The sequence below is a fragment of the Madurella fahalii genome (assembly GCF_045866475.1).
Source record: "Madurella fahalii IFM 68171 DNA, scaffold_1, whole genome shotgun sequence".
Classification (NCBI taxonomy): Eukaryota; Fungi; Ascomycota; class Sordariomycetes; order Sordariales; genus Madurella; species Madurella fahalii.
The window spans coordinates 2,810,491-2,837,561 of record NW_027263971.1 but is presented as its reverse complement, the minus strand read 5'-3'; the positions used below and the strand labels follow the sequence as shown (position 1 = coordinate 2,837,561).

Sequence of the window (27,071 nt, the reverse complement as noted above, 5' to 3'; positions counted from 1 at the left end):
CCCATAAATGTCTCGACGATGAGTTCTAGGCAATGACGTAGAATATCACGATGACTGGCCCAGCCTTGGATCATTGGGGATGCGAACTGAATAAGATAATATAGCTAAGGTACGTATTTGTCTGGAGTTCAATAATGCGAAGTCATGCGGCATGTGCAGGTCCCACCCGCGAGGCCCAACCCTGAGCGTAACATTTTTTCATAAGCTTCGAGCAAACAGCAAGCGGAGGAGACAAGGACGTATGAGGGCCATCTCCAGCCACTGCGTCTCGCTAGGGGCATCATGAGATCGGTCTATCTGCATTGCCACGTCCGGCATGGATCTTTTGAGCCGTCGCGGTGAAGACTGGTATGGACTTGTTGTACGTGGTTGCGGACCTGATATCCTCGGGCGACTCCTTCGGGCCCGTCTTTATCAGAGGCAGTCCGTATTACACCAGAAGTGAGCAAGCTGAGTGCAAAATGACGCCAGCTCAGCGTACTCGCCTGCACCCTCTGGGACGATAGCCGCTAATTATATTTCCTGGGCGGCCTGCTGTCAGTATCTCAATCGCACCATCCCACGGCAATTCTTTCGGCAGCAACCTCTCCTTCCTCTTCATCCTCACTGCTATCACAACCTCCATCCCGAGAGAACATACTACTGACAACCGACATAACGGTGTTAGAGTCAGGGGCATAATGCAACCGCTCCCCCCGCCGCGCGCTTACCAAGCGCCGTGCAGGGCTAGCGTCGGAAAGTGATGAAGTCTGTGAGGGTTCACGAGGCGAGGTCGGGAATACCGGGGGGGCTGGTCATCTGGTACAATAGGCCGGCTAGGTCGGACTTCCACCTCACGACGATATCGTTGCCCCATGTCTCCTTGCTGTTCGCGGCGGAGAAGTCGGTAGTCGCGCCGACAGAGACGCGTATAGACACCGTGGCGCCACCTTCGGCAGGCAGCGGTGTGCCGTTCTCAAGAACGGCGGTCACGGCGCGGGCGCGAAGGGTCTTATCGATAGTAACGACGACGGCCTACGGACAGTAGCCCCCGCCGTTAGTAGGACGGCTTTACTTCTTTAAACAGACGGAGAGGAGCGAGGATAGAGATCTAAACTTATACCAGTGGTGGCAGCACCTGGGTTATATTGTGCCGGGTTGTCGCACCGTAGTAGAGCGATCGAGCAGGTGAGCTCGCTTAAAGCAGGCTGCCTTCGGGGATCGGGGCGTTGTCGACTACAATGTACCCGAAGTAATCGCGGCTACGACGGAGCGAATATGCGACGTGCCATATCCGAGGTTGGGGCTCAAAGATGGCGCAACTGGGGGTATTTGGGAGGCTGGAGAACGCGAGTAGCATCAGCGTTGCACGCATCTTCATGATGAGAGGGAAGCACTCGCCTGTCGCTGATGCCGACGGGGCTGACATCTCTCGGCAATTTGATGGACTTGCAGACCATGGCGAGGTAGTGCGCAATGTCGTAGCCCCAGACAGGCTGCAAACTGCCAAGGTCGTGGCGCGGCCGGAGACCAGCGGGCGGCGAAAGCGTCGACGGCGGGAGTGAAGCTTTCCTTAGCATCGGCAGCAGCCGCCGCGACCGTGATGGAAACGCCCGGGAACTGGTGAAACCCAGGTGTGTTGTCCACGCGGCCAGAGAGCATCTCGGCGATAGAGCTGCTGACCTAGTATAGCGCTACAGGTCGCATCCAGTCGTCGGCGAGGAAGTGCTGCTGCACGGCGTGGTACGCGACGTGGAGGTGCAGGAAAGATGCCGCAACTCGAGCGGGGTCCTGCGGCGGTGCTTACTGCCGTAAAAGGGGATTGGCATCATTGTTGTAGTCGTTTGTGGTGGTGAGCACGATGGGAGAGAGGTAAACGGCGCGTGTCATGGGTCTGTGATAATTAAGAGAACGTCGTCCAGTCGATAAGTTGGGCCTCAGCCCTTCACACCGCCCTCTGCACGATTAGGAAAGACATATTTGCTGGGAACTATAACGGGCATTACTAGGATTACATTCGATATTATTAACTCGATCGAGCTGCGAAGCAATGCAACATTTGGAACCAGACACTCCTCCCAGGGAGCTATGCCGTAGGCCACCGAGTTCACTTAGCACTAACATTCATAGCCCCCAAACAACCGGAATGTACCGTCCAAGTTAGGCTAGACCCAAACAATTGGCCCTTAAGCAACAATCTTCTCGACGACCTTGCCGTCTTCGGCGAGAATGACCTTGTCGACCTTGAGAGACGCCTTGACAGGGTTGGGCTGGTTGTAGACCCATTCGAGCTGCTCGAGCGTACGGCCTTGGGACTCGACACTGGTTGACGTGACATTAGCGTCTGAAAGAGTTGATTGATGCACAGAAGTCTATAACATACCCAAAGAGGAACCAAGCGAGTGCCTCGACGCAATCCCAGCCAACAAAGACAAAGATGTATTTGTAGCCAATATTGCCAAGGGCGTAGGGGCCGGCAAACTGATTTATGAAGCCCAGGGCGTTGACAATGAAGCCCGAAAGCGCAAGACCCTTGGCACGGGTGGTCGTCTCGAGTGCTTCGGTAGGGATGACACCTTGCAGTGGGGTGTAGGTGAAGGAGAAGATGATGTTGAAAAGGAAGTACGAAGCAAGGGCGCCCTGGCCGTACGAGAGGTCGATGTTGCCTTCGCCGTGTATCTGCTGCTGCTGATCGATCACGGCCGAGAGACCAGAGTTGGCCGCAAGAGCGACAGCGCACATAAAAGTACCAATGACGAGAACGGGGCGGCGGGGCATCCGATCTGTGAAGGCGACCGCAGTCAGGGCGCCGATGGCGGACAAGACCTGGTTCAGGATGTTGTAGCCGAGCTGCTGCTCAACACTGGTGACGCCGAGACCCCTGAAGATGACGGTGTTGAAGTAACCCAAGCCGTTGCCAGAGAACTGGCCAAAAACGGAGATCATGAGCACTTGTGCAATCCGCCAGCGGCCGTTGTGCGTCAACAAGAACGGGCGGTAGTCCCACCACACCTTATCGACACCGTCCTGTCTGATGCCTTCACGCATCTCTTCAATCTCGAGCCGGACAAGGGCCGAGTTGGGGTTGCCGTTTCCGTGGTACTTGACGAGGAACTCAATCGCTTCATCCTCGCGGTCGTTGGCCATAAGGAAGCGTGGAGACTCGGGCAAGAAGAAGACGGCGCACAAAACGATGACACAGGCAAAGGCCTGCAGAATTAGCGGCACGCGCCACGAGTAGTCATTGCCCATGTAGTTCGTGCCGAATGTGACAATGGCTGCAGGAATAGCACCGCCGAACCAACCACAGTTGTAGAAGCCTATCGAGAGAACGCCATGGTCAGGAAACCGGACGCTCATTGTTAGAGAAACAAGGAGGCGCTCACCTGTGCACCGGCCACGCCAGTGGGGCGGAGAAATCTCAATCGCGTATGCCGGGGCGGCGACGGTCATGATAACGATGCCAAAGCCGAGGACGAAACGCCCTACGATGAACTGTGGAAGGGCGGATGCGGTGGAAATGATGATCATGCCGAGAATGATGACGATAGAGCCCGCGAACATGCCTTTCTTGCGTCCGTACCAGTCAGAGAGCACAGCGGCGAACGGAGCACCGACCATGGCGCCACTGCAAAGCCAAGTGCTGTCAGCTTTCTGTAACCCTAGCGGTCTAGCCATGCTACATATGGCCCGCCCAGGGAGACGTACACTGGGTATAGCGAAAAGATGGCAGCCACAGTCGGCCCAGTGTCTCCGGTGCCGAATTTGGTTTGGAAGGTCTTCATCGCAATGATGGACGTCATGAGGGACCCATCGTAACCGTTGGCGCAAGCGCTGTAGCCCGATTAGCATCACTATTCCAACCTAATACTGGATGCCCACGGCGGGCACTGCAATAGTGCATGCTTACCAGCAAAAGGCAACAAAGATGGCGACTTCGTCGGCATGGTCAGTATTTGCCCAACCCCTTCCCATCTCCGACTAATAGGTTGCTCACAGTAGAGCTGAAACGACTCCTTGCTTCTAGGGTTGATGTTGGACTCTTTGATAGCGGCGTACAGCTCGGCCTAGTCGCCCCACAACGTTAGTTTCCGGTCATGGGAATAGTATTAATTGGGCGCTTCGGATGACATTGCGTCGGACGTACATTGTGCACAGTCTTTTCTTTCTTGCCAGATGCTTTTGCTGCCGTAGGAACGGAGGCGGACGGCTCCGATACTACTTCGATGCCATGCGTGGCAGGCTTCTCGTTAATATCGTTGGACCCGTGAGATGACATCTTCGCGCTGGCTCAACAATCGGGAGGTCACGCGGGATGGCGGGAGGCAGGAAATGTCGTCGAGACGGGGTCAAGAAAAGTCGGATCGACAGACATTATATGCGTCGAGGTTCCAGAGCATGGGAGCGTTTAGTATATTAATGAGACCCTCTCCAATGGGATTCCCCAAATTTCCGATCTGGGAACGGATGGCGCCCCCCCGCGGTCCCAGAACGGGAGGCGAGGAGCGTGTAACGCCCGTGCTGCATCATGATTGACCAAAACTCTCCGATCGAATTTGGGTCTAGGTTTCTCCGGACCAGTTCCCTAGTAACCTCGGCCATACATGATTGCAATTCGCCGGGTGGTGCGTTGGCTGCAGCATCGAGCCGTGATGAAAAGGATGGAGCGCGCCTTGTCTGACGGACGTGCGGGCCTTGGTTCCTGTTCTCTGGGTAAGGTAGTTAGCGGACTTTCAGCGGGCGCCCCGCCGCCGCTGACAGGGGGCCAACCCCCAACGGCTTTCGCCCTCAGGAGGCTCTCTCTACTTACCCAAGCCCCTGGGACAGCCGGAGCACATACATACAGTCCCTAGGTACATTACCTACTGTACCTTCGCTACTTGCTTAGCGAGAAGTGGCCATCCCGCTTGCGCAAGTGGTCCAATTGCACGCAATCTCGGAACCCACCATGAATCCTGCTCGGTCTAGCCCCTGCGGGTACTTCATAAGACGGGATACCGTTGCATTTCTCGCCGTCTGCACGCCTCGGGTGCACATGTGCTTAGCGGTGCTACCACCCGCAACCTTAGCATCACGCCAACTCAATCGCAAGCCCCCCTGCACGATCGAGCAGTCTGCCCCGCTGGAACCCGGAGAACTTGGCCTGCAATTCCGTCAAGTCGGACCACGAAGGTCATCCCATATCAGCAGTATTCGAGGAGAGAGACACGTGTGTGCAAGGCCCCTGGCCCTATCTTCTTCCAGTGCCCACAGCAACTGCGGCCAATTCCAAACCTCTGATCCAGAAAGCGGCCCGGCCGAGGCTCGGCTAGTACCCGTTTAGGTAGACCGCTGCGTGCGTTTCACGACCGGCACCCTACCAAGCATCCGGAACAGGATGGCTTATTTGCCTCGGACTCGGGATATGAAGTCAGTTCCGAGAGAAGGCTAGCTGTGAGATAACGGTAAGCTGGGCTGTTTCTGCCTGGGCCATACAAAACTTGTCTTTGTCGGATCAAAGCGATGTTTGATCTAATAATGCTTTTGCGGCTACCTATACGAAGCTGCCAACCAGACCAGGGAAAAAAAAAGAAAGAAAGAAAGAAAGAAAGAAAGAAAGAAAGAAAGAAAGAAAGAAAGAGAGAGAGAAAAAACGGAGTGGTGAGTATCAAATGAGAGTCCGTAGTGGGCAGAGGATCGTGCAATGACACAAGATACCACCGCGGTTGTAGGATATCGTCTTTCCAACGCCTCGTACATCTCTGGATTCCGTTTGGGTGGTACTCGTAGTACATAAGGCACCGACGCCCAGGACATACTACGGAGCCAAGGCCGCAGGATACAAGCCCTTCCTGTTAGAGACTTGTGCATGTGGTTTGACAACTCAGTGGAGCTCGTCATCCCTTCCCGCATGGGTGGGCTTCGCTTGGTAGCAGCCCTAGCGAGATTGCGGAAAGCCGTAGATGCTCCCAGAAAGTGGTGCAGAGCCCGTTAGAGGCTCTCATTGGTCTTCGTCCGTCTTACTCGGAACACTCGCTTGCTACTAAAGCTGGGGTTTTGCGAAAGCTAGGAAGACACCGGCCAGTAAGGGCTGGAGTTACGGATGAGCCTTATCCGATCCAGGGGGCGGCTGGGAAACGATAGCAAGTCGCTCGAGGAGAAGCTTGTATACGCGGAATATGCTCCCAAATGGGATTAAGGGATTCCAGAGCGTGGGCGGAGTCGGCCGACTGACAGTGATGAGCCACCGGCGATTGGGTCGCGAGCTGGGGTGGATCATTGATGGGAACTATTGAGCTCGGCTATCCTCCGAGTTCTTGCACCACCATGAGAAGCTAAAGGTAAAAATTACATTAGTTTAAGGACTTGGCAAGATGCGAAGTTCTCAATGCGTTCAGTAAGATCTGAGCTACGTTTTGCCCATGCTAAGGTCTGCGGGATAGAAGAAGGAACCGTCATGAGCAAGACCATCTCCCAAGCTACTCATCGCCCTGATTGAGCGCACCTTGATCAAGAGGCGCCGTCCGGTTCGTGCGTGCAGACATAGCGGCATCGGTAGGCTTCAAACGTCAAGGTAAAATCGGCGAGGAATCGGGACGAATACGAAGGTACGATACTAAGAATCGAGACAAAGGTCCGCATCAGGACGCAAAGTGCTGAGCTCCCGTTCAGTTCAGAGATATGCAATTAGCAATCAGGACAAAGATGCGCAGAACAAGCTTGTCTTCTGCTTTGGTGTACAAGGCATGATCTGAAGCGTGAGGGCTGTATACCTTACCTACCTGATCCAGCAACACTTTCCGTCTCGATCCCCAAGCCCACTATCTGTGCTGCAAGCATTTCAATCAGCCCCGAAGTGCCTAAAACAACCCGGCACAAGGACGACGTAAGACTCTACCCTAGATTACAACAGCAGCCGTACAATTGGGAACAGAGACGCCTATCAAAACAAGCCAAAGAACGTTGACCTTGCGCATCTACTCGCACATCCACATCGTTATCTTCCAAAACCATACCAGACAGGCGCCCTCTTTTCCAGAAACACATCCATGCCCTCCTTAGCATCTTCACTCTTCGCATGCAGCGCCATCATCCTCCCAGCCCACTCAACTGCATCCTGATACCCATCGCCACCGCTCCCTTCGACACTTTCCCCATCCGCACCGACATAATCCTGCCCCGTCAGGCTCGCCTGCGTCCAGAAAGCCCACTTCCCCATCGCGCTCTGCTGCGGCGACATCTCCACCAACCTCTCCACCACCCGCCCGACCTCAGCATCCAGCAGCCCAACCCGCTCCTCCGGCCCGTCCCCGCCCTCCACAACCCTCACCGCGCCGCCCAACTCGCGCGCCTCCACGTCCTCGGCCAGCGCCAGCATCCCGAACGCCCTCGCGTTGCCGAGCCGCCTGCCGACAGCGGTGGCGGGGCTGGAGCAGGGGAGGCCGAGGCGGGCGCCGGGGAGGCGGAAGGGGGTGCGGGCGTGGGCGACGGGCAGGTCGGCGGTGAGCGCGAGCTGGCAGCCGGCGGCGACGGCGGCGCCCGAGATGCGCCCCACCACCAGCGCGGGGCTGCGTCGCATCAGCCCCATGACCTCGGCGCAGAGCCCGAACGTCTCGGCCGCCTGCCCCGCCCCCAATCCCCGCAGCTCCCTCAGGTCGTGCCCGGAGCTGAACACGGGCCCCCGCGCCGCCAGCACCAGCACCGACGGGAGCCCCCGCCGTGCGTGCGCGAAGGCGCGCGCCGAGACCAGCCAGGCGTACTCGTCTTCATCGTTGTTGTTGCTGTGGTCGGCGCCGAGTGATGACGCTCCGGGAGAGGAGGACCGCGAGGAGGAGGCGAGGTTGGCGTGTGACTGTTCCAGTTTGGAGAGAATTGATGGCTTGAATGGCGGGAGGAGGAGGGTCCGGCCGGTTGTGGGTGATGTGTTATATTTAATAAGCTGCTCTTTGAGGGAGCGCAGTTCGGCGAGGGAGAGGGCGTTGCGGCGCTGCGGGTTGTTGAGAGTGATGTACGCTGCGCGGCGGGGGAGGGCGGGGAGTGACATGTTTGATTAGGGGTTATTAGAATTCTCGTGGCTATGGTGGACGAGCAGGATGTTAGATGATTTATTTGATACAAACGCATACAAGTGGACTTAAGGATAGTCGGATGGCGTTTGTTGACGTGTGTGAGGGGTAAGAGGAAGAAAATGTACCCTAACCCTCGTGCTAGGCTATCGAGAAAGGGGTAAGGTGCTCACGGTCTTTGTGTAGTTGAAAGGAACTTGCCGCGTGAGTAGAACATCATAAGAGACTATGACATAGGAGTATGATCTTCCGTGGAAGAGCCGGAGAGCAAAGCACGGCTAACGCTTGGTTTCCAGGAAATCCAGTGCCAGGGCGTAGCCCATTCTCAATTCTTTAATCCACTAGCCGTATCGTATTTAGGTGATAATAAGGTAACTTAGTGAGAAGATAAACGGTATGCTAGTCCAGCCCCCTCTCCCGGTAGCGCCTCTGGACTAAATAGAACGCCAAACCCAAAGTCCAAAGCCCAACCAAAACAAAAGCCTGCGTAGGCGCAAAGACTGCTCCACGCACGACCACAAACCCGCTCACCAACGCGAATACTATCGGGATGGCAACAAATGGTCTATAAGGCCTCTCGAGGTGTGGTTCGCGGTATCGCAATACGATCGCACCAACAACCGCCAGAAAGAAGAACGTGTATTCTCCCAATCCGTTGAAAGTCAGCAGAGCGCGGAAGTTTCCAAGCAGGATATATAGTGCCGAGAGAATGGTGGAAAGGATTATGGCGTTGATCGGGGCATCTGAGTCACTGGTTTTCTGAGAATCTGCGGAGACATGCTCGTTGTGGTCGGGCTGGGTCCCAACACGGCCGACGACGCTCAGCAAATTAGGGAGCCAGTTCTGTTTCGCCGCAGCAACAGCCATACGGCCGGCGACAAACGAGTTGCCGAGAAGCGAGCCCGCAACAACCAGGCATATGAAAATGGCCGCGACAATCCCGAATGCAGGGCCGAGAAGGCGCGTGATGGCGGTCTATCACGTTGAAACGAATCAGCAAGAAACCACTAAAGAGGAGTACGACCAGTGACTTACCACTGCTACACTGTCCGTCGTCGACACAACATCCCAGGGCAGCAGGATGTAATATGCCGCGTTGGCCGTGATAAAGCACAGAATGATGGTCGGAATGGATGTGTTGAGAGCCAGAGGCAGCTGGCGGGCCGGGGCTGAGAGCTCTGCCGAGATGTATATGGCCTAAAATTTGTTAGTCCCGTCCGTCCATAAACTCGAAACCGTCTGCGGTGGCCGACCTTATCCCATCCTGAATACGCCCAGAGAGCCGCGTACAGCGCAGCTGACAAGTGCCCAAACATCTCCCATTCGCTCAGTCCAGCCCAGTGCGTGACGCTCCCGTCGGGGTTGACGCTATCTCTGTAGCCGAACCAAGGCTTCTTGATCCAGTCGCGCCCACCAACCACCCTGTTCGGATCCGCCAGCTGAAGAACCACAACTACGACGCCGGCGACGACAATCGCAGCGATAGTGACGAATTTGGCGGCGACGAAGAAGTTGTTGAGCCGGGTGCTCGCCTTTGTGCTGATGGAGTTAGCCACGCCAATACAGGCCAGCACAAGGATCGACAGCAGCTTGTGCTCGATCCTATCCCCTTGACCCGTCACGCCCGCGGCCGAGTAGATGCTCTGGATGAAGACGATGCTCAAGATTGCCAGCGTAGCCGGCATGACCGCTACCACCCAGGTCCAGGCCGCGAGGAAGCCGAACACATCCCCAAAGATGTACTTCAGATAGGGCTGCACACCACCTGCAGCACGTCAGCGGTTTCAGCCCACCACAGCCCAACACTCCACTGCAGCAAACCAACCTTCCCCAGGGATCGCCGTCCCCAGCTCGGCCACGGTACTCGCGCCCGTCCACGCCAGCACGCCCCCGACAAGCCAGACCAGAAGCGCCGCGCCGGGGGAGGGCACGTTGGTGTCGATGGACCCGGGCGACGTGAACACGCCGCTGCCGATGACGATGCTGACGACGATGGCGAACGCCTCGACCGCCCCGAGGTTGCGCGTGAACGTCCCCACCGCTGCGCCCCCGCCCGGCGCAGCAGCAATAGCGCTCTCCGCGTCGTCGTTGTCGTCGTCAGCCCGGTATCCGCCCTCCTCACCTGCGTCATCTCCTCCGGGGGCTACTGCAAACCCGTGCTCTCCACCGTTCGCCGTGCTGCCGCCGGGAGCCAGAAGCGGCCTCCGCTCGGCAGCCGCGTAATCGCCGCCGTTAGGGCGCAAGCGCGCCGAGTCTGCCGCCATGTTGTGGTGCTTCCTGGCCTTGGTACCTTGCTTGCTCTTTTCGGTTCCCGGATGATCCCCGTGCCCGCTACCAGCATCCGTTGGCCGGGGTGATGGTGGGCTGGTCGGCGGACTGATGAATCGGGGGAAGCAGGTGAGGCTCGCGCTCAAATGGCCGTGGCTGTTCCCTGACGGCTGCGGCTGTTGTCGGGTGCGTCGTTGCGAATGACAGGTGTTCGCTCCCAGCGCCGTCGTCATAGTTCCGCTTGGAGGCGGCGGCGGCGGCGGCGGTGGGGGCTCCGCTGTAAATAGCCTGCTGCTGCTGCTGCTGGGGCCCACTGCAACGGCACCCGCTGGACCCCGCCGCCGCCCTACCTGTAGCACGCAATGACCCGCTCGGGTGGCGGAGGGCCCTGCCGCTGCAGGGGAATCGCGGGCGGCTGCCGCCGCTGTTGACAGCGAATGCGACACTGTGTCGGTTGGGCTCGGCATTTGACGATTTGGTGTTCTTGAGATGCCGAGCAGGTGTCCGACGGTTGACAGTCGGCTTTGATAGATGGGGGATTTATTTTGGGCGGGTACCTTATGCAAGAGAGCGTGTAAGTTGAGGAGAGAGATGCTGTGAATGGAGGTTTGCGTGATTTTCAAAAGAGCAACCTCAGGTTCGCACTTGGTTTAAGTGCAGGTTAGAAATACGGGCTGGATGGGAATCAGCCCTAGCTAGTGGTGCTCTCTATCTGTCGGTGCCTGCTCTAGTAGTTCCGCATCGTGGAGTTTGTTTACAGAGCTGCGTGTGAATCTATTGGGCTCGAATATGCGGCTAGTAAACATAGTGCAGGTATATACCGTAATGGCTAACGTGCGAAAGTAAGGCATCACCTAGTTAACCATGCCCTAGGCAGTACTCAGAAGAGGGTATCTAAAGCTAAACAGGACTAAATTTGATCAATATTCCATCTACCGCTTCGAGGCGGATCGATTGCTTTGGTATCTAGACAAGAAAGTTGGATGGGGTGCGCGGCTGATTAAGCACATATTCACCTTTATCCTACGTGGTGGTTAGTAGTTGCACTTTGTAAGGTTCAAGCCCACTGCTATTGTCGGGGCTTGTATATAGAGCGGGTTGAATCACCAGTGGATAAGATGAATCTGATATCTTCTTTGAAAATATGGGCAGAATGTCTATTAGGATAGCAACCCACAGTCCATTTTCACGGACGTGACCATTAACATCCGTGTGAGCAAGAGCAATCTAATAGGAAACTAGTTGTTCTGCTATCTGTAGACCGTCCAAGGTGCTCAGGTCTCGATCTCGCTGCGTAGAACACGTACATTCTTCAATAGGTAGTTTCCTGTTGTCGCTCGCTTCAGAGGATGGGGTTGGGCGAATAAAATAAGTTACTCCGCTATTAATCTTCTTCAAGCATATAATTATAGCTTAACAGCATACGTGAGCCAACGTCGTTGTCTTGACAGCGTCCCTCGGCCCGTAGTGTGTAAACAGGTCGATCGGTGATACTACTATCTACTGGCCGTTCTTGCTCTGTGGGGGGATGAAGAGTTTGACGAATCATGCTGCAACAATGGAAGCATGCATGGGGTTTTGTGCGAAAGAACACACCGGCGAGACAAGCAATGAGGACGCTGTTCCCCTTCGGACCTTTAGCCGGAGTCCGAAATGCCGGGCATTTGACTTATTCATGATTTGTGGTGCCAGCTCAACCCCTTGGTTGATACGAATCAGCTGGCAAATTTCTACCTGCGGAAACGGCTTCTCTATCATTCATGCCACGATCTTGTCATCCTTGGCCACTCTAAGGTACTAATACCTTCTCACTGGTCATTGAAGGCAACGTCGGAGTTACTTTCCTAGCCAGGTGACTCAAAACAATGATCGGCAGAATAGGATAGTCGGTACTACTTGTAGCGCAAAGTCAAGGCGCGACGGCGGCCCAAATGCAAAAAGACAACAGATGACTGAAAAGTATCACCACCACCTCCCCATACTACAGTCTCACAACATCTGACCGCCAACGGCGAGACTCGCAACATTGAGATCAAAAGTCTGACGCGCTAACCAATTGCGCCACGCCGGCTGCAGCTCAGAGACAACGTCGTGTGATGATTGGCTGTGCCATTCCACTCATAAGGTCTTTGTTGTCGGCCGGGGCTACGTCAGCAATCCGATCTCGAGGCAAAAATAAGGCTGCACCGGAGGAGTCCATCGCCAAGTTTGACCTCGGCCCACCGAGCATGGATACCGCAGGAAGGAGGAGGGAGGAGGAGGATGAGCAGCAGTGGGGAAACTGTGGGAATCGTAAGGGTCAGCAGACCCGAAGGAATGTGAGCATCAAGTGACACGCCCACGCCCATCGAGGGCCGAGGGAAAAGAACGACCTGCAAAATATCGTCATCCTGTTCGGGCCAACGATTCATTCCCAGGGGTTTGTACGCTGACGGAAGCATCGTGTGCGAAAAGCTGGCTAGCCTGCTGCACGGGTACGGCGGCTGGCATGCAGAAGTGTAATTCGGCGGAATGCGAAAAGGGCGAAATGCGATCCCAAGGCAGCGAGGCTGATTGACAACTCCATGTTCATTCGGTTATCCTGTTTCGCCTTGGCATTTTCACCCAGCCGCAAGGTGTAACCGCTGACGTCAGTCAGGAACGGCGGCGCATCCCATCAGATTCCCCCAAAACGAGACCCTGAGCTGAGCGGGCTGACGCGAGGTTTCCCTCGTACTTCTCCCAGACATGGGCACGCTGTGGCGAAAAGGGTCGTTCCGCCCGATTCGAACAATTTCTCCCCAGCCTTCCAACGTCGGGCGGGAATCGGGGTCGGTTCTGGTACGTAGGTATTGTGTAGTATTTGCTCGGCATTTTGCTGCTGCTCGGATAACTAAACAGGGTTTGCTCCTATTTACACAATCATCTTCTGGTCGAAGGTAGGTATCGCGGGGCTACACGGGTGACACGACCCCTCCTTTCGCACTGCAAAATCCAAAAAGGAATAGAAGAAAAAGAGTAGATAATATAGGGGATCAAAAGCACTCCGTCCAGCCAACGCCTGTAATGTAGTATAATGTAGCAGCCAAATGCTGAGCCCATCCAATTTCCCCCCCTGGTAGCCGAGTGTCGATTCGCCAGTGATTCCCTTGTCCTGGCCATGATGAAGAGTACGTAACCCCCCCAAATGGTGATTTTCTCTGCTCGAAAACGGCCGGATCGAGTCGCGCAAATGGTATAAACGTCTTTCGCCCCGAATCAAAAGAGAAACTCGCACGCAAATAACTCCAAACCCTGTAGTGTCCCAGTGCCACTATGATGAGTCAAAAAAGTGCCGGTGTCCGACGTGCAAAAGAGTCCTACGTTGGTAGCCCGGTGGTCTTAAGTGTCGCCTTCGACGCAAGAGGATGAGGGCCAGAATATCCCGAGCCCACAATCCAAGCGGGTGGTTATCGATGGTAATCGATCGGTGGAGAGTTCGGTCCTGCAGTCGCCCTCTTTCCCGGTGCGGTGCTGCATCCAGAGTGACGATAGACACTCGTTACGGCATCTGATCATCCCATCCTTAATCGCCAAACTCCGTGTCCTTCGAATGTCCCTCGGCGCCCAGATGACTGTAATATCTCCCGAGGCGCAATCGGCCGGCCGCTTGCTCCAATCTCTGTCGTCTCCATATCGACCTCCCCCGTCTATGGATTATATCTCCCCCAGCGCGAAGCTCTAGACCAAGCTCGGCGGTATCATTTCTTGGACCGGCTGCTGGAGGCCGTAATCTTGCTCGTCGTCATTAGGTCTCCGATGTACTTTTGTAAGAATTTGTTGTGGCTGTCGAGTTTGTCATGCTCCTCTTTGACCGCCTCTATCCTGTTGAAGAGAATGACGAGAGAGTCTTGGAGCGCCTTGGCATGCCTAGGACAAGACAGTCAGCACACCCCCATTCCCCTTGATCGTGCTCTCCTTGACTCGCCGGTTCGTCGAGAAAAAGACAAAGGTAAAAATAACAAATAATAATAAAAGATCAAGACACTCACCTCTGCAACTCCTCTCTCGCCTCCTTGCCAAGTGTCTCGATGTCCTCGCTCGTCCTCCTCGGGCTCATGGCCCTCACATCGTCCGGCCCAATTGGCATGTCTACCGGTCCGACAGCCGAGTCGCGGGGGACGATCATGGTTCCGCTGCTCTTTCGGTTCGGGAGTTGTGGCCGCACTGGGGTTGGCGCGAGGATAGGTTGGTCGACCGACGAACCTGATGATGAATCCGACCAGTCCGGGCTCGCCACTTTTTGCGGACTGGCGTCTTCCATTATGGGATTGAGGGTGTCGGCGACGGGGCGGGGGGGGTGACCGGTCGGTCGCTTACGGTTGTGAACGGGCACGCAGGATATTCGAGTAATAAAGGGCAAGGGACGTGGTAAATGTCATGAGAAAAAATATAAAGGACAAGAATCCAAGCTCCCTCCGTCACCGTCAACTCAGTAAGGCCGTAGTCGCCACCATTCGTCAATCCGAGTGGCGCAGGGCTGAGTATCGTCGGGTGAGAAAGGTTGGGCCTCGGATCGTTGGAAGGTGAAGGGAACGGTTCAGGGCGGTTTGGGAAGGGAAAGGAGTCAGGGCGCGCAAAACCGGGAGCGGAACTCTTGAGGGGTAGCGCAAAATGACACCACGGTAGGTTTGCTTGTGAGCGGCGAAGCACCAGTGGGCCGCTGGCCAGGGTCGCGGGTTCTGCTCGTGGAGTCGTGGGGCCCCCGACTGGAAAAGCGCAGCAGCCAGCGGGTGTGCGTGTATGTGTATGTGTAGTGTATGTGTCAGGGCTCGTCAATCGCCAATGGGCAAAAAATTGGCCAGCGACCCTAACCTCGACACGTTCTGGGGGAGGTGTCTGGTCGGACGACGGAGGCTTGCTGGCCAGTCAGGGCGAGTACAGCTGACCTGAAGAGGAGATGCGGACAGGACGGCCGGCGCGGGAAAATCCGGCAAAGCACAATTGGGCATCCGTAGCTAGGCGCTTCGTTTGTGTAAAAGAATTGGTGGGCGAAGGGGGCAGGAGAAAGGGGAGCCGACAAGCAACGGCGGGTGGAGTCGTTGGATAGCTCGACGGGGCTGGTCAGGAGGTGGTGGTTCTGTCCTGTTTTCCACTGCCGCGATCAGCAAGCCGTGCCTTGCCCGCACTGGGAGGGCTCGCTCGGTGTGGTCACAGGAGCGGAGAACCGGGACTTGTTTTGGGACGCTATCTGCGGAAAGCGGGACGTCGATCGGAACACGGTTCTTTTTGGGGTTTTCTTTCTTTCCTCTTTCCTCTCCCTCCGTCTCGTCTTTGTCTGCCTATGGGTGGCCTGCACTGCCTGGGGTTCTAAGCGCCGCCGCGGCTGACTCTGGACGCGAAACGAAGCAAAAGAAGGGTTTCGGGTCCTTTTTTTTCCTTTCCCCTGAAACAGGAAGAAGGGCCATGAAGCGTGGCGCGCGAAATGCAACATCTGGTCCCAGGGCTTGGTCCGGTTCGGGTTGGCGTTCGCGCGGTACCGCTGTCCCGGAAGTCGCATGTTCCCAGAAAGCACCATCTCGCTTCTGTCTCTCTTTGCGGTGGGTGCGGGTTAGGCAAAGCGTGGTCGGTGACGGGAGATTCATGCCTCAGGCACAAATACCCACACGTGCGCGGCGCTGCGCGCAAGTCAGGGTAAGACCGGATGCAGCCAAAGCGCTGGAAGATCGGCACAATGACGCCAGGGTGCACCGTGTTGATTGGCTCAGGGGCGAGCCGCCTCCACAGAACCCCCAAAAAATGGTCAGCAGGGGTCGCATCGCCCTCCTCTAGGTTGAAATCCTCCTCATCAGAGCGGGAATGCAGCGAGAAAAATTGCTAGTGCATCCTCTGCAATGCCCCTCGCCCCGACTGGCACGGCGCGCTGCCCTGCATTGTTTTTTTTTCGGGGGGAGGGAGGGGGAGTGAGGGGGAAAATCTGGTGTAACCGGAGACGATGGCGGCCCTCAATATCAGCGAGACTGGAACCCCTAAAGCTTAACGTTAGACCCAGCCCTCGGTGAGGCCAGGCTGCTGCCGCTGCCGCTTGCCGCTGCCCGCGTTGTCCTGGGCTGTCAGCAAAACGCTGTGCCACGCGAGCGGCTTGCGGGAAACCGTGACCATGGTTGCAGCCACGGCGTTCCCTGTTTTGGCAAGCTTCAATCCAAGTTCCTTCCCCGCCGCCACTGACGAATGGGATTTGGCACGAATGGGACCCTGGAAAAGAGGGTAGCTGGCGAATTCACACTGTGCGTTCTGTTAAAACAGTTTTCCATTCCCAGACATGCATGCGACACCGCAAGGCTTCGAAAAGAATATCTGCGGGAGCGTTGCGCCTGTCGGCCTCGTTCATTCTCCGCTTCCCCTCTCGAGTCGTGTCGAGGAAGTTCAAACGGGCCCAGTACCCACCAGGCCATTTATTATGTCATGATAGCTCCCTCTGGAGTTGACCGTTTGTACTGAGAGTTGCTTTTTGCCCTTGCCCTTGTGCCCTTGTCCCTGCCGCCGCCTTCTCGGTCGGCGGGACGAGCAATGGCGAACCAAGCAAAGTTCCCGTTGGGCCCCTCTGACTGGCCATGGCGCAGGAATTCAAGGAATCTGACCATGAAGGCTCCGATGGGAATGACGACGCGAGCCAATCTCGATCCCCATACCCCATACCTCCCGGAGCAGGTCGCCGGCTCCGCAGCAAGGCTAGCTTCCTCCCATGCGATGGTCTGAGAGATCGCCGGCAGCAAAGAATTAAGCTCACCGCCTAGCTCTGACGACAGATTCCCGGGTTCTCAAGAAGAGACGGTCGACTCCATCCGTCATCGCAAGAGGCCGACCAACCGGTGGGGTTTTGCTGCTCGATCGAAACTCACCAACCTTGCCGCCTGCGCCGTGGTCAGTCACCGCCGGGCATTGCGACACATGTGTTATTATTACATACACAGGGAGTGCTATGCTGCCGGGGACTAGCCACGCATGAGTCGCACTGTGTCAAGAGTTGTCGATCACCTCTGCAGCCGACATACCCGGGCCAATCTCCAATTCCCGCCGAGAGGAGCGAATCACCAGTGACACCGTGTCACCCGCGGCCTGCCCTTCTCCGCCCAAAGAATCAAACTTGTTCCCCCACCGAGATGAATAAACGTCAGTCTAGCGGTGGGAATTCGGGGCGATGGCTCGTCGACCTTCCAGCCCGAAGGTCGCCCGGTTACGGACCGCCCTGCAGCGGCCGACTGCCTGAGATGATATCGCGAGTCAAAACCCGCATCTCCTCGTCGACATAGGTCGGCGGCGCCAAGCCCACGTGTAGCCCTCCCACCCAACTCTCTGTTGTTCTCTGTTGCCAAGGATGAGTGAGGTTTTGGCATACGGGACTCGGCACCCAGTTGGTCTGCCAAGACGGTCACAATAAAAGCTGGGCCACATGCGACTCTACGGTGTCCCAGCAAACAGCTGCTCGGTTGACAAATCTAAAAAAGAAAAAAATTTAGACTTATTACGGCTTTTTTCGCATTTTACGTGGGTGGGACTGGTGTCGTGGCCGGAGTTCGACCCCGGTTCCGCCCTGATTTTTGTTTGTTCGTGTAGTAGGCAAGGATGCCCCATCCGGGCGTCCTTTTCCCCTGCATCAGAGCGGTCCCGAAGCGATTATCCTCATCAACTCCACGGAGCGGGGGGGAGCATGGCTCGGTGCCCAACGACCGGTTAATCACTCATCACCCGTCATTTTCACAGGGCTAGGCCCGCGTCACCTCGTTTCCATGGGTTTCTAGCTCCCGAGCTAGACTTCTTTTTGGAAAAGCCCTAGCGGTACCACGTAGTCCCGTTGCCGCCTTGCCCTCCGGACCGTCTCGGCAGCGATTGAATCAGGGAAGCAGAATTCGGGGCTGGTCAGCGCTGTCATGCCCGGTGCCGGGTGGGGGCGACGCGGCAATGAGATGTGGTGGTTGGAGCCAGGGTTTGTGACGGGACGCGCCGCAGCGCCGGGACTTTTTGCTGACGACTTGGATTCTGCAGCCAGCCGGGCGTCGCTTCCGTGGCTCGTTATCGGATCTTTATGGTCCGCATGAGCCCCCAAATCCCGCCGTCCCCTGACGCTCAACCGGTGCTTCCTCGTACATGGTATAGAAACACGTGTGCTGTCTTCATCGGGGTCCAATATGTTTCTGATATCACCGCGACGGCCTATCGGAAATGCTCCCTCCCCCCCCCCCCCCAAAGTCAAGTCTACTTCCCGTGGCCCATCCTCGCACATTAAGCAGAATGACACACTTGATTAAGTCCGTAACCCGAATTCGAAAGTCACCTTCCGCCGGATCGCCTGGCTCTGAATGGCGGGGATACGCGAGAAGATCACGGTATTGTACTCCGAATTAGGGGGGGCATTTGGAGCCCGAGAACAGGTGGTCGTACGTAAGTGCTCGTAAAGGTTGGTGGATAGAGGAGCAGAGCCCCCAACCTCGACCCTGTGATGGAATCGACAAGTCAGCAAGATGCGAAGTCGACTGAGGATTAACGGTTCGCTCCACCTGGACTCCATATTAGCTCGTACACGTACTATTGGGGCAAGGAAGTTGGCCCCGCCCGGCGCCACTGAGAGTCGCTGATCCTTTGAGACTCCGATCGATTCGTGTAGGGAAACACGTGCTCCCGAAGTCGGAAGAGAAGAGGCTAGATAGTGCCAGGTTCCAACACAGAATATTGCGTTTCGAAGTATGGCAAAGCACACCAGAGCCGTCGCCGTGTATGGATATGACTAATTACGGATGGAGACGAGCAGAAGTCGTAGGGTTGCGGTTCATGCCACGTTTTGCAGGTTGCCATCTTAGACCAACATCAGCGGTCGTCCTCAAGAGCCTCGAGGCTCGAGGTGTGAATTCTTGTTTACCTATAAACCAGCATCCGTAAGTGGGTCTCCTAAGAAGAAGTACAAGCATCTACGTAGCGAAGCACGCTCGTTAGAAAAGAAAAAGAAGAAATACTCTATATATACTCCTCTGTCAGGGGCATAAACGCTCAAGCGGGCCAATCGCCTCAACCACTCCCCTTTTTTTCCACCCACCGTCCCCACCACACCCCTCTCCCCTCATAGTGTCTGCGCTCCCTCGACCTCTGACTGTTGATATAGTTCGCCATCGGCCAAACGTGTCGCAGCCTTATCGACCTCGCGGAAAGCATTGGGGCATGTGGTGGTTACATTAAGGCTCAGGTTCGGACGGTGAGTCGCCCACTGTTACCAGCTCTCCTTTCCGCGGGGAATAAGGTGGGGTTGGACCGCTTCCCTAAAGGACGCCCGCTTGCCTTGCGCTGTCATGCAGTGTTCTCCGCAGCATCGTTCATTTAGGGTTGCCGGGCGGCCAGGTTAGTTGGTTGGTGATGACGGTGATGGTGGGTAGGACTTCCGAGGCCCGGAGAGCTTTGTCCGGTGAGGGCACTGGCCAGGGCCACGATAAGTCGCAGGCGCTCATTTGCTGTGACTATTACATATCTGAAATTGCCAAACACAAATCTAACCCGAAGGGTCGTACGCATATAGCCTTCATACCCTGGTTACTTAGCCGTGGAGCACCGTGTTGATCTGAGTCATGACACACTTTCCTGACTTGCGCGACTGTATAAAACACAAACGTACATTAAAGATCAAAAGCTGCGTGTCAATAAGATCTTTTTGGGTTTGAAAAGTTACCCGCTAAAACTCGAAACAAAATCCGAGGCACCCGGAATACCCAATCCACCGCGCTGTTGATGTCCCGGGTTTGTGTGACGTTGAGAGTTGGACCTTTTATGCAGGTCACGTTCCTAGGTGTACTAAAGGCTGCCGTATGGTTCGTTTACTTCCTATCACTCTGACCATATCATTATTTCCGATCATAATTTCAACAAGCCGAACTCTGCGATAAGGGGCGTGAACCCTCCAAACGGTGTGAGGGCGATCTTGGTAACAGCACCGCGGCAAGTAGCGCTCAGCAAAGCCCGGGAATCAAGGCAAATGAATTATGATCTCTCCCTCCCTTCAAATGCTCCCTTATTGCGATGCGATGGAAGAGGATGGAGGGGGAAACGGTGGCATGCCGAGAAGTGGGTTGGGTGACCCGTGGCGGAGAACCCTAGGCCTGGAGAACCTGGCCATGGAAGCGACCGCACATAGTGTGGGTTTTGGAAGCTCGGCATAATGTCGAACTGTACCTACGGTCTCATAGTTAGGTCCAGAATGTCTTGACCCGGGCCTGTATCTAGTCAATGGTTCAATATCCGCTTCAATCTAACTTGTTTGCACTGCATCTTGGCCTCTCCGGGGACCGCGGACTGGGAATTGCGGTCCGAAGTATAGACAGTATAAATGGAAATGGAAGGTGATCTCTTGTATAAAGATGCTCACCCATCACCACTTTCGACCCCAAAACTCGCCGTCGTCAAGTGCCCGGCCGACGACTGCCGCAACCCGGACCGGCTGGACCACAACAACGTGTACGCGCGGTCGCGCTGCAACAACGGCTGGTGCGCCATCATGTACGAGTACTACTTCGAGAAGGACCAGGCCATCTGCGGCAGCTTCCTCGGGGGGCACCGGCACGACTGGGAGAACGTCGTCGTCTTCGTCAAGGACGACCAGGTCAAACGCGTCTCGCCGTCCTGCCACGGCGAGTACCAGCACCCCAGCGACGCGCCCATGCTCGACGGCGAGCACCGCGTCAAGATGGTCTACCACAAGGACGGCGCCGGCACGCACTGCATCCGCAACGCCAAGCCGGCGGACGACGGCATCGAAAACCACACGGGCAAGTGGTTCTCGTCCAAGGTGGTTGGCTGGGAAGGCTGGCCGAGCACCGAGTTGCGGGATAAGGTTCTCGACGGGAAGAACTGGAGTGGCGACGGTGGCATTCGTCCCAAGCTCGGTGACAACGACTTTGCCAAAAACCTTCGGGACGCCGCTGGTGATGGTGTCCCGGGTTTCGACCCTGAGAAGGACGAGTGAAAGGGTGCAATTGCGTAAGCCGTGCTGGATTATAGCTTGTTAGCGGAGCTAGATGATAGTAGAATGTTAGATCTTGGATTTTAGCTTTGTTGCCTCTTCGTACTGAGTCCATTACCTGCATGGAATGTTCTATCTGTTCTGAAAGTGTCCTCAAGAACGGTACGCTCGCCGTCACTGTAGACTGAACCTGTAGCCTTGTTGGCAACTATCATACCATGTAGCCTGCCTTACCTTAATTAGCATCTACCAGTCAATGTTTAATCGCAGCGGGAGTCGCATCTATGAAGCCGCCTTAAACTAGTGCTGCCAGAGCATAAGCTAGAGTACATGAGGGTTGTAGTTAAAGCACTTTTAGTATTTACCGATAACGTATATTATCAGCGAGTCGTGGGTATCAGCGAATCGTGGCTTTTCCACTACCCTACAAATACTATCTTCAATTACAACACAACAATACTAGGAACTAACTATAATTACATCAGAAGCAGTTGAATCAGATAATTCTGCACCCTCCTGGCAAGTACGGGCATTATGGCCAGGCTTGCCGCACACACTACAGCACCGAACTTTAGTTCGTTGCCCCCGTACACCAATACCACCCGATCGCATTTCCTGCTTTACCTCCCCACCTACGGCCTTCTGGTCTAGTAGGTCCTTTGCATCTTGTACAGCAAGTGATCCTCCAAGTCGTATACGTGTTTTTTTAGCTTTCCGGCGCTTGCTTAGCGCCTCGTTGGCCTTGCGAAGCGAAGAGACCTCTGCCTGAAGGAGAGCCACCTGGTGCATTACAGCCATCGTACCCTTGGTAAGCTGGTCCATAGCAGCCAACATCGAAGTCGGGGAGCTATTTTGATGATTGGTAATACGAGTCTTGATAAGCGTTGACTGCAACTCGGCTTCTCGAGGGTTGTGTGGTGTCTGGAAGACCCAGGGTTGTGCAGTACCAGGCCGTAAGTTCGGGGGTGTTGGCGTACGAAGCTTGACATCCAGCTTGGAAAGTACCCTTTCTGGATCGTACGGCACAAGACCAGCCCCTGCAAAGCCGCCCTGAATGTTCCTCTCTGTCATAGAGGCAAAGTAGGCCTCGCGGAAGGTACAGAGGAACTCGAGCTTGCTTACGTGGTTGATATGCGCCTGCATCAAGTCCTCGATCTGCCGACCGTACGCCTGTTTTAGCGGCCCAAAACAGCCAATATCGAGTGGCTGGAGTTTATGGGAAGAGTGCGGAGGTATATAGAGTGTAACGATGTTGTTCTGCTGGTAGTAGAGCTCGAATTCGGTCGAGTGGTGGCTTTCGTAGCCGTCGAGGATTAACAACCGGTATTTACCTTTTGTCCGGGCCGCTGTATAGTAGTCGAAGTGCTTGATCCAATCTAGGCCTACCGCATTGGTAGTCCAGCCATTGTCGGTAGTTGCAATACACCAATCGGCCGGGAGGTTACACTCGGTATACCAGTTAGCGAGGTGGTACTGCGCGGCTAAGATAATAAACGGAGGGATAGCCCAGCCAAGGGCATTAACACCTTGGATTACCGTTGCCCATTCGCGGTTACCAGGCTGGGCTAGCTTTGCCTTGCTACAGCCATCTGAGGTCGTAACTACCATACCCGCGCAGATAATGCCTATCATAAACCCAGTCTTATCGAAGTTATAGATATCGTTATCTACAATACCGTACTTTGCCTTAGTATTATATACGAGCGTAAACCACTCGCTAATAACCTCTGGATCCTCGCACTTAGCCCTCTGATAGTCATATCGACGGGTATAACGCATACGGAGCTCTGGCTAGCGTTTAACAAACCGATGCGCCCAGAGCTTGCCGACAGGGGGCACGTCGCGTACGCGTAGCAGTTGGTTGGCCATATCTTCTATACTGCACAGTCTCGGCGGAAATGCACGTGCAGATAGTTCAATTATATACTGAACTATTGCCCGCTCTTCCAGATCTGTGAGCTTACGCGAGTTGGGCGTGGTGTCGCGTCGTGCAGGTCGGCCAGCGCGTCGGTCGCGGAGGGTTGAAGCTGGCACGTCATAGAGCTTAGCTACGGCCTCAAGCTTTGGCCGCTTGTCGTTTCGAAGAGCTTCAAGGGCTAAGATAACCCTGGCTTCCTTTGAAGGCGGCGGCATATTGTGCTGGTAGAGGAAACTGATGTTAGGTAGAGAGGTATGGCGTTGCGCCAAGAAAGCCACGACCCGCTGATACCCACGACTCGCTGATAATGTACGTTATCTCTATAATCAGTATCCTTCGTATCTACTTCTATCTCGCATACGTTATACCTAGAACGCAAGCGTTTCGAGTCCACGGCCGCTCGGCATGAAGAAGAGAAGTGGTTGGAGTTTGGGGACAGATCGAAGAGGGGGAATGTTCGTCGAGATAAGTAGGTCTGGAGTGCGCGGTTTGCTGCTACACGACGGGGAACGCGCAAGTCAGAGCGCAGAGAAGAAGGACAAAGAACACCACAGATCAAAACCGTTTATATACTTGGGTATCAAATTTCAATTCTCCAAAGAGTTGGATTAGTTCGCCTTGGTTATTCATGGACTACGCATTGAGGTCGACGCCCCATAATTACGGCACCAATAACGTCAAAGGTGAAGTTTATGAGGACTGGGACCAGCACAAATTCCTCTCCGGTCCTGGCATAGCGGTCCAAAGCTTCGATCAAGGGGCCAATCTCGTCCCTGATGGACGAGAAGCAGGCTATTGAGGAGATGTGGAATACCGGCGTGCTGCTCGAAGCGCCTGAAATTCAGCCTGCTGTAGAGATAGGGCGCCAGCAGCGCCAGGACTGCAGCCAGCAGGGACCCAACATGCCAATTAGAAGTTGCAGCAACGATTGAGGGATATGGGAAAACGTTGGAGTGTGGGAGTCGACAGAGGGCAAAATCACGGGGTGTGATGAGGGCCTGTGTCCGGGCAACACTGTTACAACTGTTGATTGATTCTTGCGGCCGACCACGGATCCCAATAGGCCATATTTCGGCGTGGAGGGCTTAGAAGCTACGAGGAGTTGGGTGCCTTGGCCCTTGCGGCGGTGAGCATTCCTCCCGGACTTAGCTAATTATCATGTAAACGGCAGGGGCCCACACTGTATGTACACGAGGCAGCCCCTGGGTTCTCAAGATGTGCACTTTGACCCAAGAGTCAGGAGTTTAGGATCAAGATCCCTGCGCGTGTTATAATCATTGTTCAGCTGAATCGTAGGCGCTACCAAGTTAAGCAGTTCTTACTAATGCGTGATTTAGTCTGTAGGTGTAGATTGTTACAGAGAGAAGAAAGGGCGCAAGAGACTAGAGGCCCTGCCTGGCAGAAGAAGTGGCTCATGACTTACGCTAATAGCTCCCTGTGGAGGCTTGCCGCAATGCCGCTTGCATTGAATCGAAGTATCTCCGCCAGGTGGTTGTGATCTGAATGTCCTCACACACACTAATATACCCCAACATGGCACCAAAGGCTAGCATACTTGTCATTAATTACTTACGGGCTCAAGGATTCCCAGCACGTCTCGACTGTACCCGGTGATGCTGCTGGCAAGTTGCGGTTGCGGTGTGATAGGTGTACTTACAATCTTGTCTTGTGTTTTATATCTCAGATACTTTAGAAGCAGTGTTTGGATAATTAGTTCTAAGGTACGAAGGTAACAGGGCGTGAATCGCCAAATATTTCGGAAACCCTAGATTACCCGGGTTGACAACTTAACCGGGCCTGGGGTTACATCGGGAGGTCCGTATGAACGAGCATAGATCGTAAATTGGTCTGAGCTTTGCATCCGCACCCAGAAATCTCATCCGGGCCAGTTACAGCCATCCTCCGATCTCCATGGTCTCCCTGGCAACTCTATGAACAACGAGTATCACCACTCGTTCCCTAAACCTCGGCTCTTGTTTTATTTGATTGGCACTGGGCGTGCCGGTGCCGATATGCCCGTTTCCAAACACGAATAAGCAAGAAGCAATCCAGGACGAGTACTACAGGGAATTAGAACTTTAGAAGAGGCTAATCAAGGACACCGTCTGGTCCGTCTCCGAGGCCGGAGAAGATGGTGTTGGAAGAACAATCCCAGCCGGGCGGTCCGGACGATGCCGTCCAGCGCCGGATCCGCCGCAAAGTCGATTTCCGGCTATGCACCATCGCCGGCATCCTCTGCAGCCTCAATCTCCTCGACAGCGGCGTCCTGTCCAGCGCCGCCGTCACCTCCATGCCGTCCGATCTGGGGCTGGACCAGGGCGACCGCTTCTCCGTGTCTATCTTCATCTTCACCATCTCCAGCATTGTGTTCCAGCTGCCCTCGACCATCGCCGTGCGCATTCTCGGCCCGCGCATCTGGTTCACTGCCATCACTTTCGCATTCGGCCTCATCACGCTCTGCACCGGCTTCATCCGCATCTGGCAGCAGATGATCATCCTGCGCATCCTCCTTGGCGCCGCCATGGCCGGCATCTTCCCGGGCCTCTCCTACCTCATCAGCACCTGGTACCCCCGCAGGGAGCAGCAGCTGCGCTTCGCCTTCATGCAGAGCGGCGAGGTTATCATCCTCGCCACCGGCAGCCTGGTCAACTACGGGCTCAACCGCCTCGACGGCCGTGGCGGCCTCGAGGGCTGGCGCTGGATGTTTATCGTGCAGGGCCTCTGCACCTGCGTCATCGGCATCGCCACGTACTGGTGGATGGTCGACTTCCCCGAGAACTCGCACAAGAGCTTCCGCTTCCTGTCGCCCGACGAGGCCGCCGTCGTCGCAGAGCGCATCCAGACCGACCGCGGCGACCTCCTCGCACAGGACTTTGCTCTCAAAAAGGTCCTCGTCCACGCCAAGGACCCCAAGATCTGGGCGTTCGCCTCGCTCTTCTTTATGCAGAACATCGTGTCAACCGCGCTGGCGTACTTTGTGCCCATCATATTGGAGAGCGGGCTGGGATACTCGCCTAACGACTCCATCATCCTCTCGGCGCCGCCATACTACTACGCCGTCGTGCCGGTTCTCGTGTCGTCGTGGTACGCCGACAGGTTCCGGATCCGGGCGCCCATCATTGCGTTCAACGCGCTTTGCCTCATCACTGGCTTTGCTGTGCTAGGTTTTGCTGGGAACTCTGGGGCTCGCTACTTTGGCGTCTTCCTCGCCACAGGCGCGTACGTGGCTAACTGGGCCGCCCTGACCGCGTACCAGGCGAATAATGTTGTTGGGTATGTCGACTCTCCCCACATTAATCACTCTCAGGGCGGCAAGCTAACTTTGAGTCCCGCAGTCAATGGAAGCGCGTGTTCACTGCGGCGGCTTGCACCATGTTCAACGGCGCAGGTGGGATCGCAGGGAGCTACATCGTGCGCAGATTCGAGGCGCCATACTATGCCACGGCTGTTTGGGTCTCTATCGGGTAGGTCCCGTCGCCATGCATACACATACACAGGAGCTAAATGAGCGTAGATCGCATATTTTGATGATCTCTGTCGTCACTGTGCTTTCAGTTCACTTCTACCTCGCCAATCGATCGCAAAGCCGGAGTTCTAGGGTCTTGGAGGACACGGTACGTCGCTTTCCGCAATGCTGCTTCCCCTGGTGTCTTCATTTAACTCATCATGCTTAGGAGGGCTTTCGGTTTACGTACTAGGCGTTGGGGTCAAAAGCCGAAGACGAATAGTGGCAAAGCCACTACGCAGATTCTGGGTCAAGGGTGGTACTTGTGACAAACCACCTCAGGTCCACTCCGACTGCCATTGTCCTCCATTCGAATGCCATTATCATTGCCGGGATCTCAAAACCTCTCAAAAATGCCGATAATATTTTGCGTCGTTAAAGGTAAGTAATGTGACT

General features: G+C 55.4%; 7 protein-coding genes and 1 non-coding gene across 8 annotated transcripts; 2 read left to right on the top strand and 6 right to left on the bottom strand.

The window, feature by feature from the left end:
* Positions 1 to 759: 759 nt before the first annotated feature.
* MFIFM68171_00883 (uncharacterized protein) lies at positions 760 to 1,559 on the bottom strand (the record flags this gene model as incomplete). The annotated part of the gene is made up of 2 exons (XM_071056305.1): positions 760 to 1,014; positions 1,407 to 1,559. The coding sequence occupies 2 exons, from the start codon at positions 1,557 to 1,559 to the stop codon at positions 760 to 762; spliced, it is 408 nt and encodes a 135-aa protein (XP_070912406.1).
* Positions 1,560 to 2,165: 606 nt separating this feature from the next.
* MFIFM68171_00882 (Lactose permease) lies at positions 2,166 to 4,258 on the bottom strand (the record flags this gene model as incomplete). Its single annotated transcript, XM_071056304.1, has 7 exons — positions 2,166 to 2,301; positions 2,363 to 3,299; positions 3,366 to 3,607; positions 3,688 to 3,813; positions 3,890 to 3,914; positions 3,977 to 4,046; positions 4,127 to 4,258. The coding sequence occupies 7 exons, from the start codon at positions 4,256 to 4,258 to the stop codon at positions 2,166 to 2,168; spliced, it is 1,668 nt and encodes a 555-aa protein (XP_070912405.1).
* Positions 4,259 to 6,955: 2,697 nt separating this feature from the next.
* On the bottom strand, positions 6,956 to 8,002 carry MFIFM68171_00881 (Enoyl-CoA hydratase domain-containing protein 3, mitochondrial; the record flags this gene model as incomplete). The annotated part of the gene is made up of 1 exon (XM_071056303.1): positions 6,956 to 8,002. The coding sequence occupies one exon, from the start codon at positions 8,000 to 8,002 to the stop codon at positions 6,956 to 6,958; it is 1,047 nt and encodes a 348-aa protein (XP_070912404.1).
* Positions 8,003 to 8,423: 421 nt separating this feature from the next.
* On the bottom strand, positions 8,424 to 10,525 carry MFIFM68171_00880 (Solute carrier family 7 protein; the record flags this gene model as incomplete). Its single annotated transcript, XM_071056302.1, has 4 exons — positions 8,424 to 8,999; positions 9,060 to 9,221; positions 9,278 to 9,789; positions 9,850 to 10,525. 4 exons carry the CDS (start codon positions 10,523 to 10,525, stop codon positions 8,424 to 8,426), a joined length of 1,926 nt encoding a protein of 641 aa, XP_070912403.1.
* Positions 10,526 to 12,295: 1,770 nt separating this feature from the next.
* Positions 12,296 to 12,363, bottom strand: MFIFM68171_t4. Its single transcript has one exon. It is a non-coding gene; the product is annotated as a tRNA-Lys (tRNA).
* A 1,648-nt stretch (positions 12,364 to 14,011) lies between these two features.
* On the bottom strand, positions 14,012 to 14,574 carry MFIFM68171_00879 (BZIP transcription factor; the record flags this gene model as incomplete). Its single annotated transcript, XM_071056301.1, has 2 exons — positions 14,012 to 14,180; positions 14,303 to 14,574. 2 exons carry the CDS (start codon positions 14,572 to 14,574, stop codon positions 14,012 to 14,014), a joined length of 441 nt encoding a protein of 146 aa, XP_070912402.1.
* A 6,051-nt stretch (positions 14,575 to 20,625) lies between these two features.
* On the top strand, positions 20,626 to 21,255 carry MFIFM68171_00878 (Necrosis inducing-domain-containing; the record flags this gene model as incomplete). The annotated part of the gene is made up of 1 exon (XM_071056300.1): positions 20,626 to 21,255. One exon carries the CDS (start codon positions 20,626 to 20,628, stop codon positions 21,253 to 21,255), a length of 630 nt encoding a protein of 209 aa, XP_070912401.1.
* A 4,046-nt stretch (positions 21,256 to 25,301) lies between these two features.
* Positions 25,302 to 26,868, top strand: MFIFM68171_00877 (Major facilitator superfamily (MFS) profile domain-containing protein; the record flags this gene model as incomplete). The annotated part of the gene is made up of 4 exons (XM_071056299.1): positions 25,302 to 26,443; positions 26,506 to 26,634; positions 26,685 to 26,784; positions 26,845 to 26,868. 4 exons carry the CDS (start codon positions 25,302 to 25,304, stop codon positions 26,866 to 26,868), a joined length of 1,395 nt encoding a protein of 464 aa, XP_070912400.1.
* Positions 26,869 to 27,071: the final 203 nt, after the last annotated feature.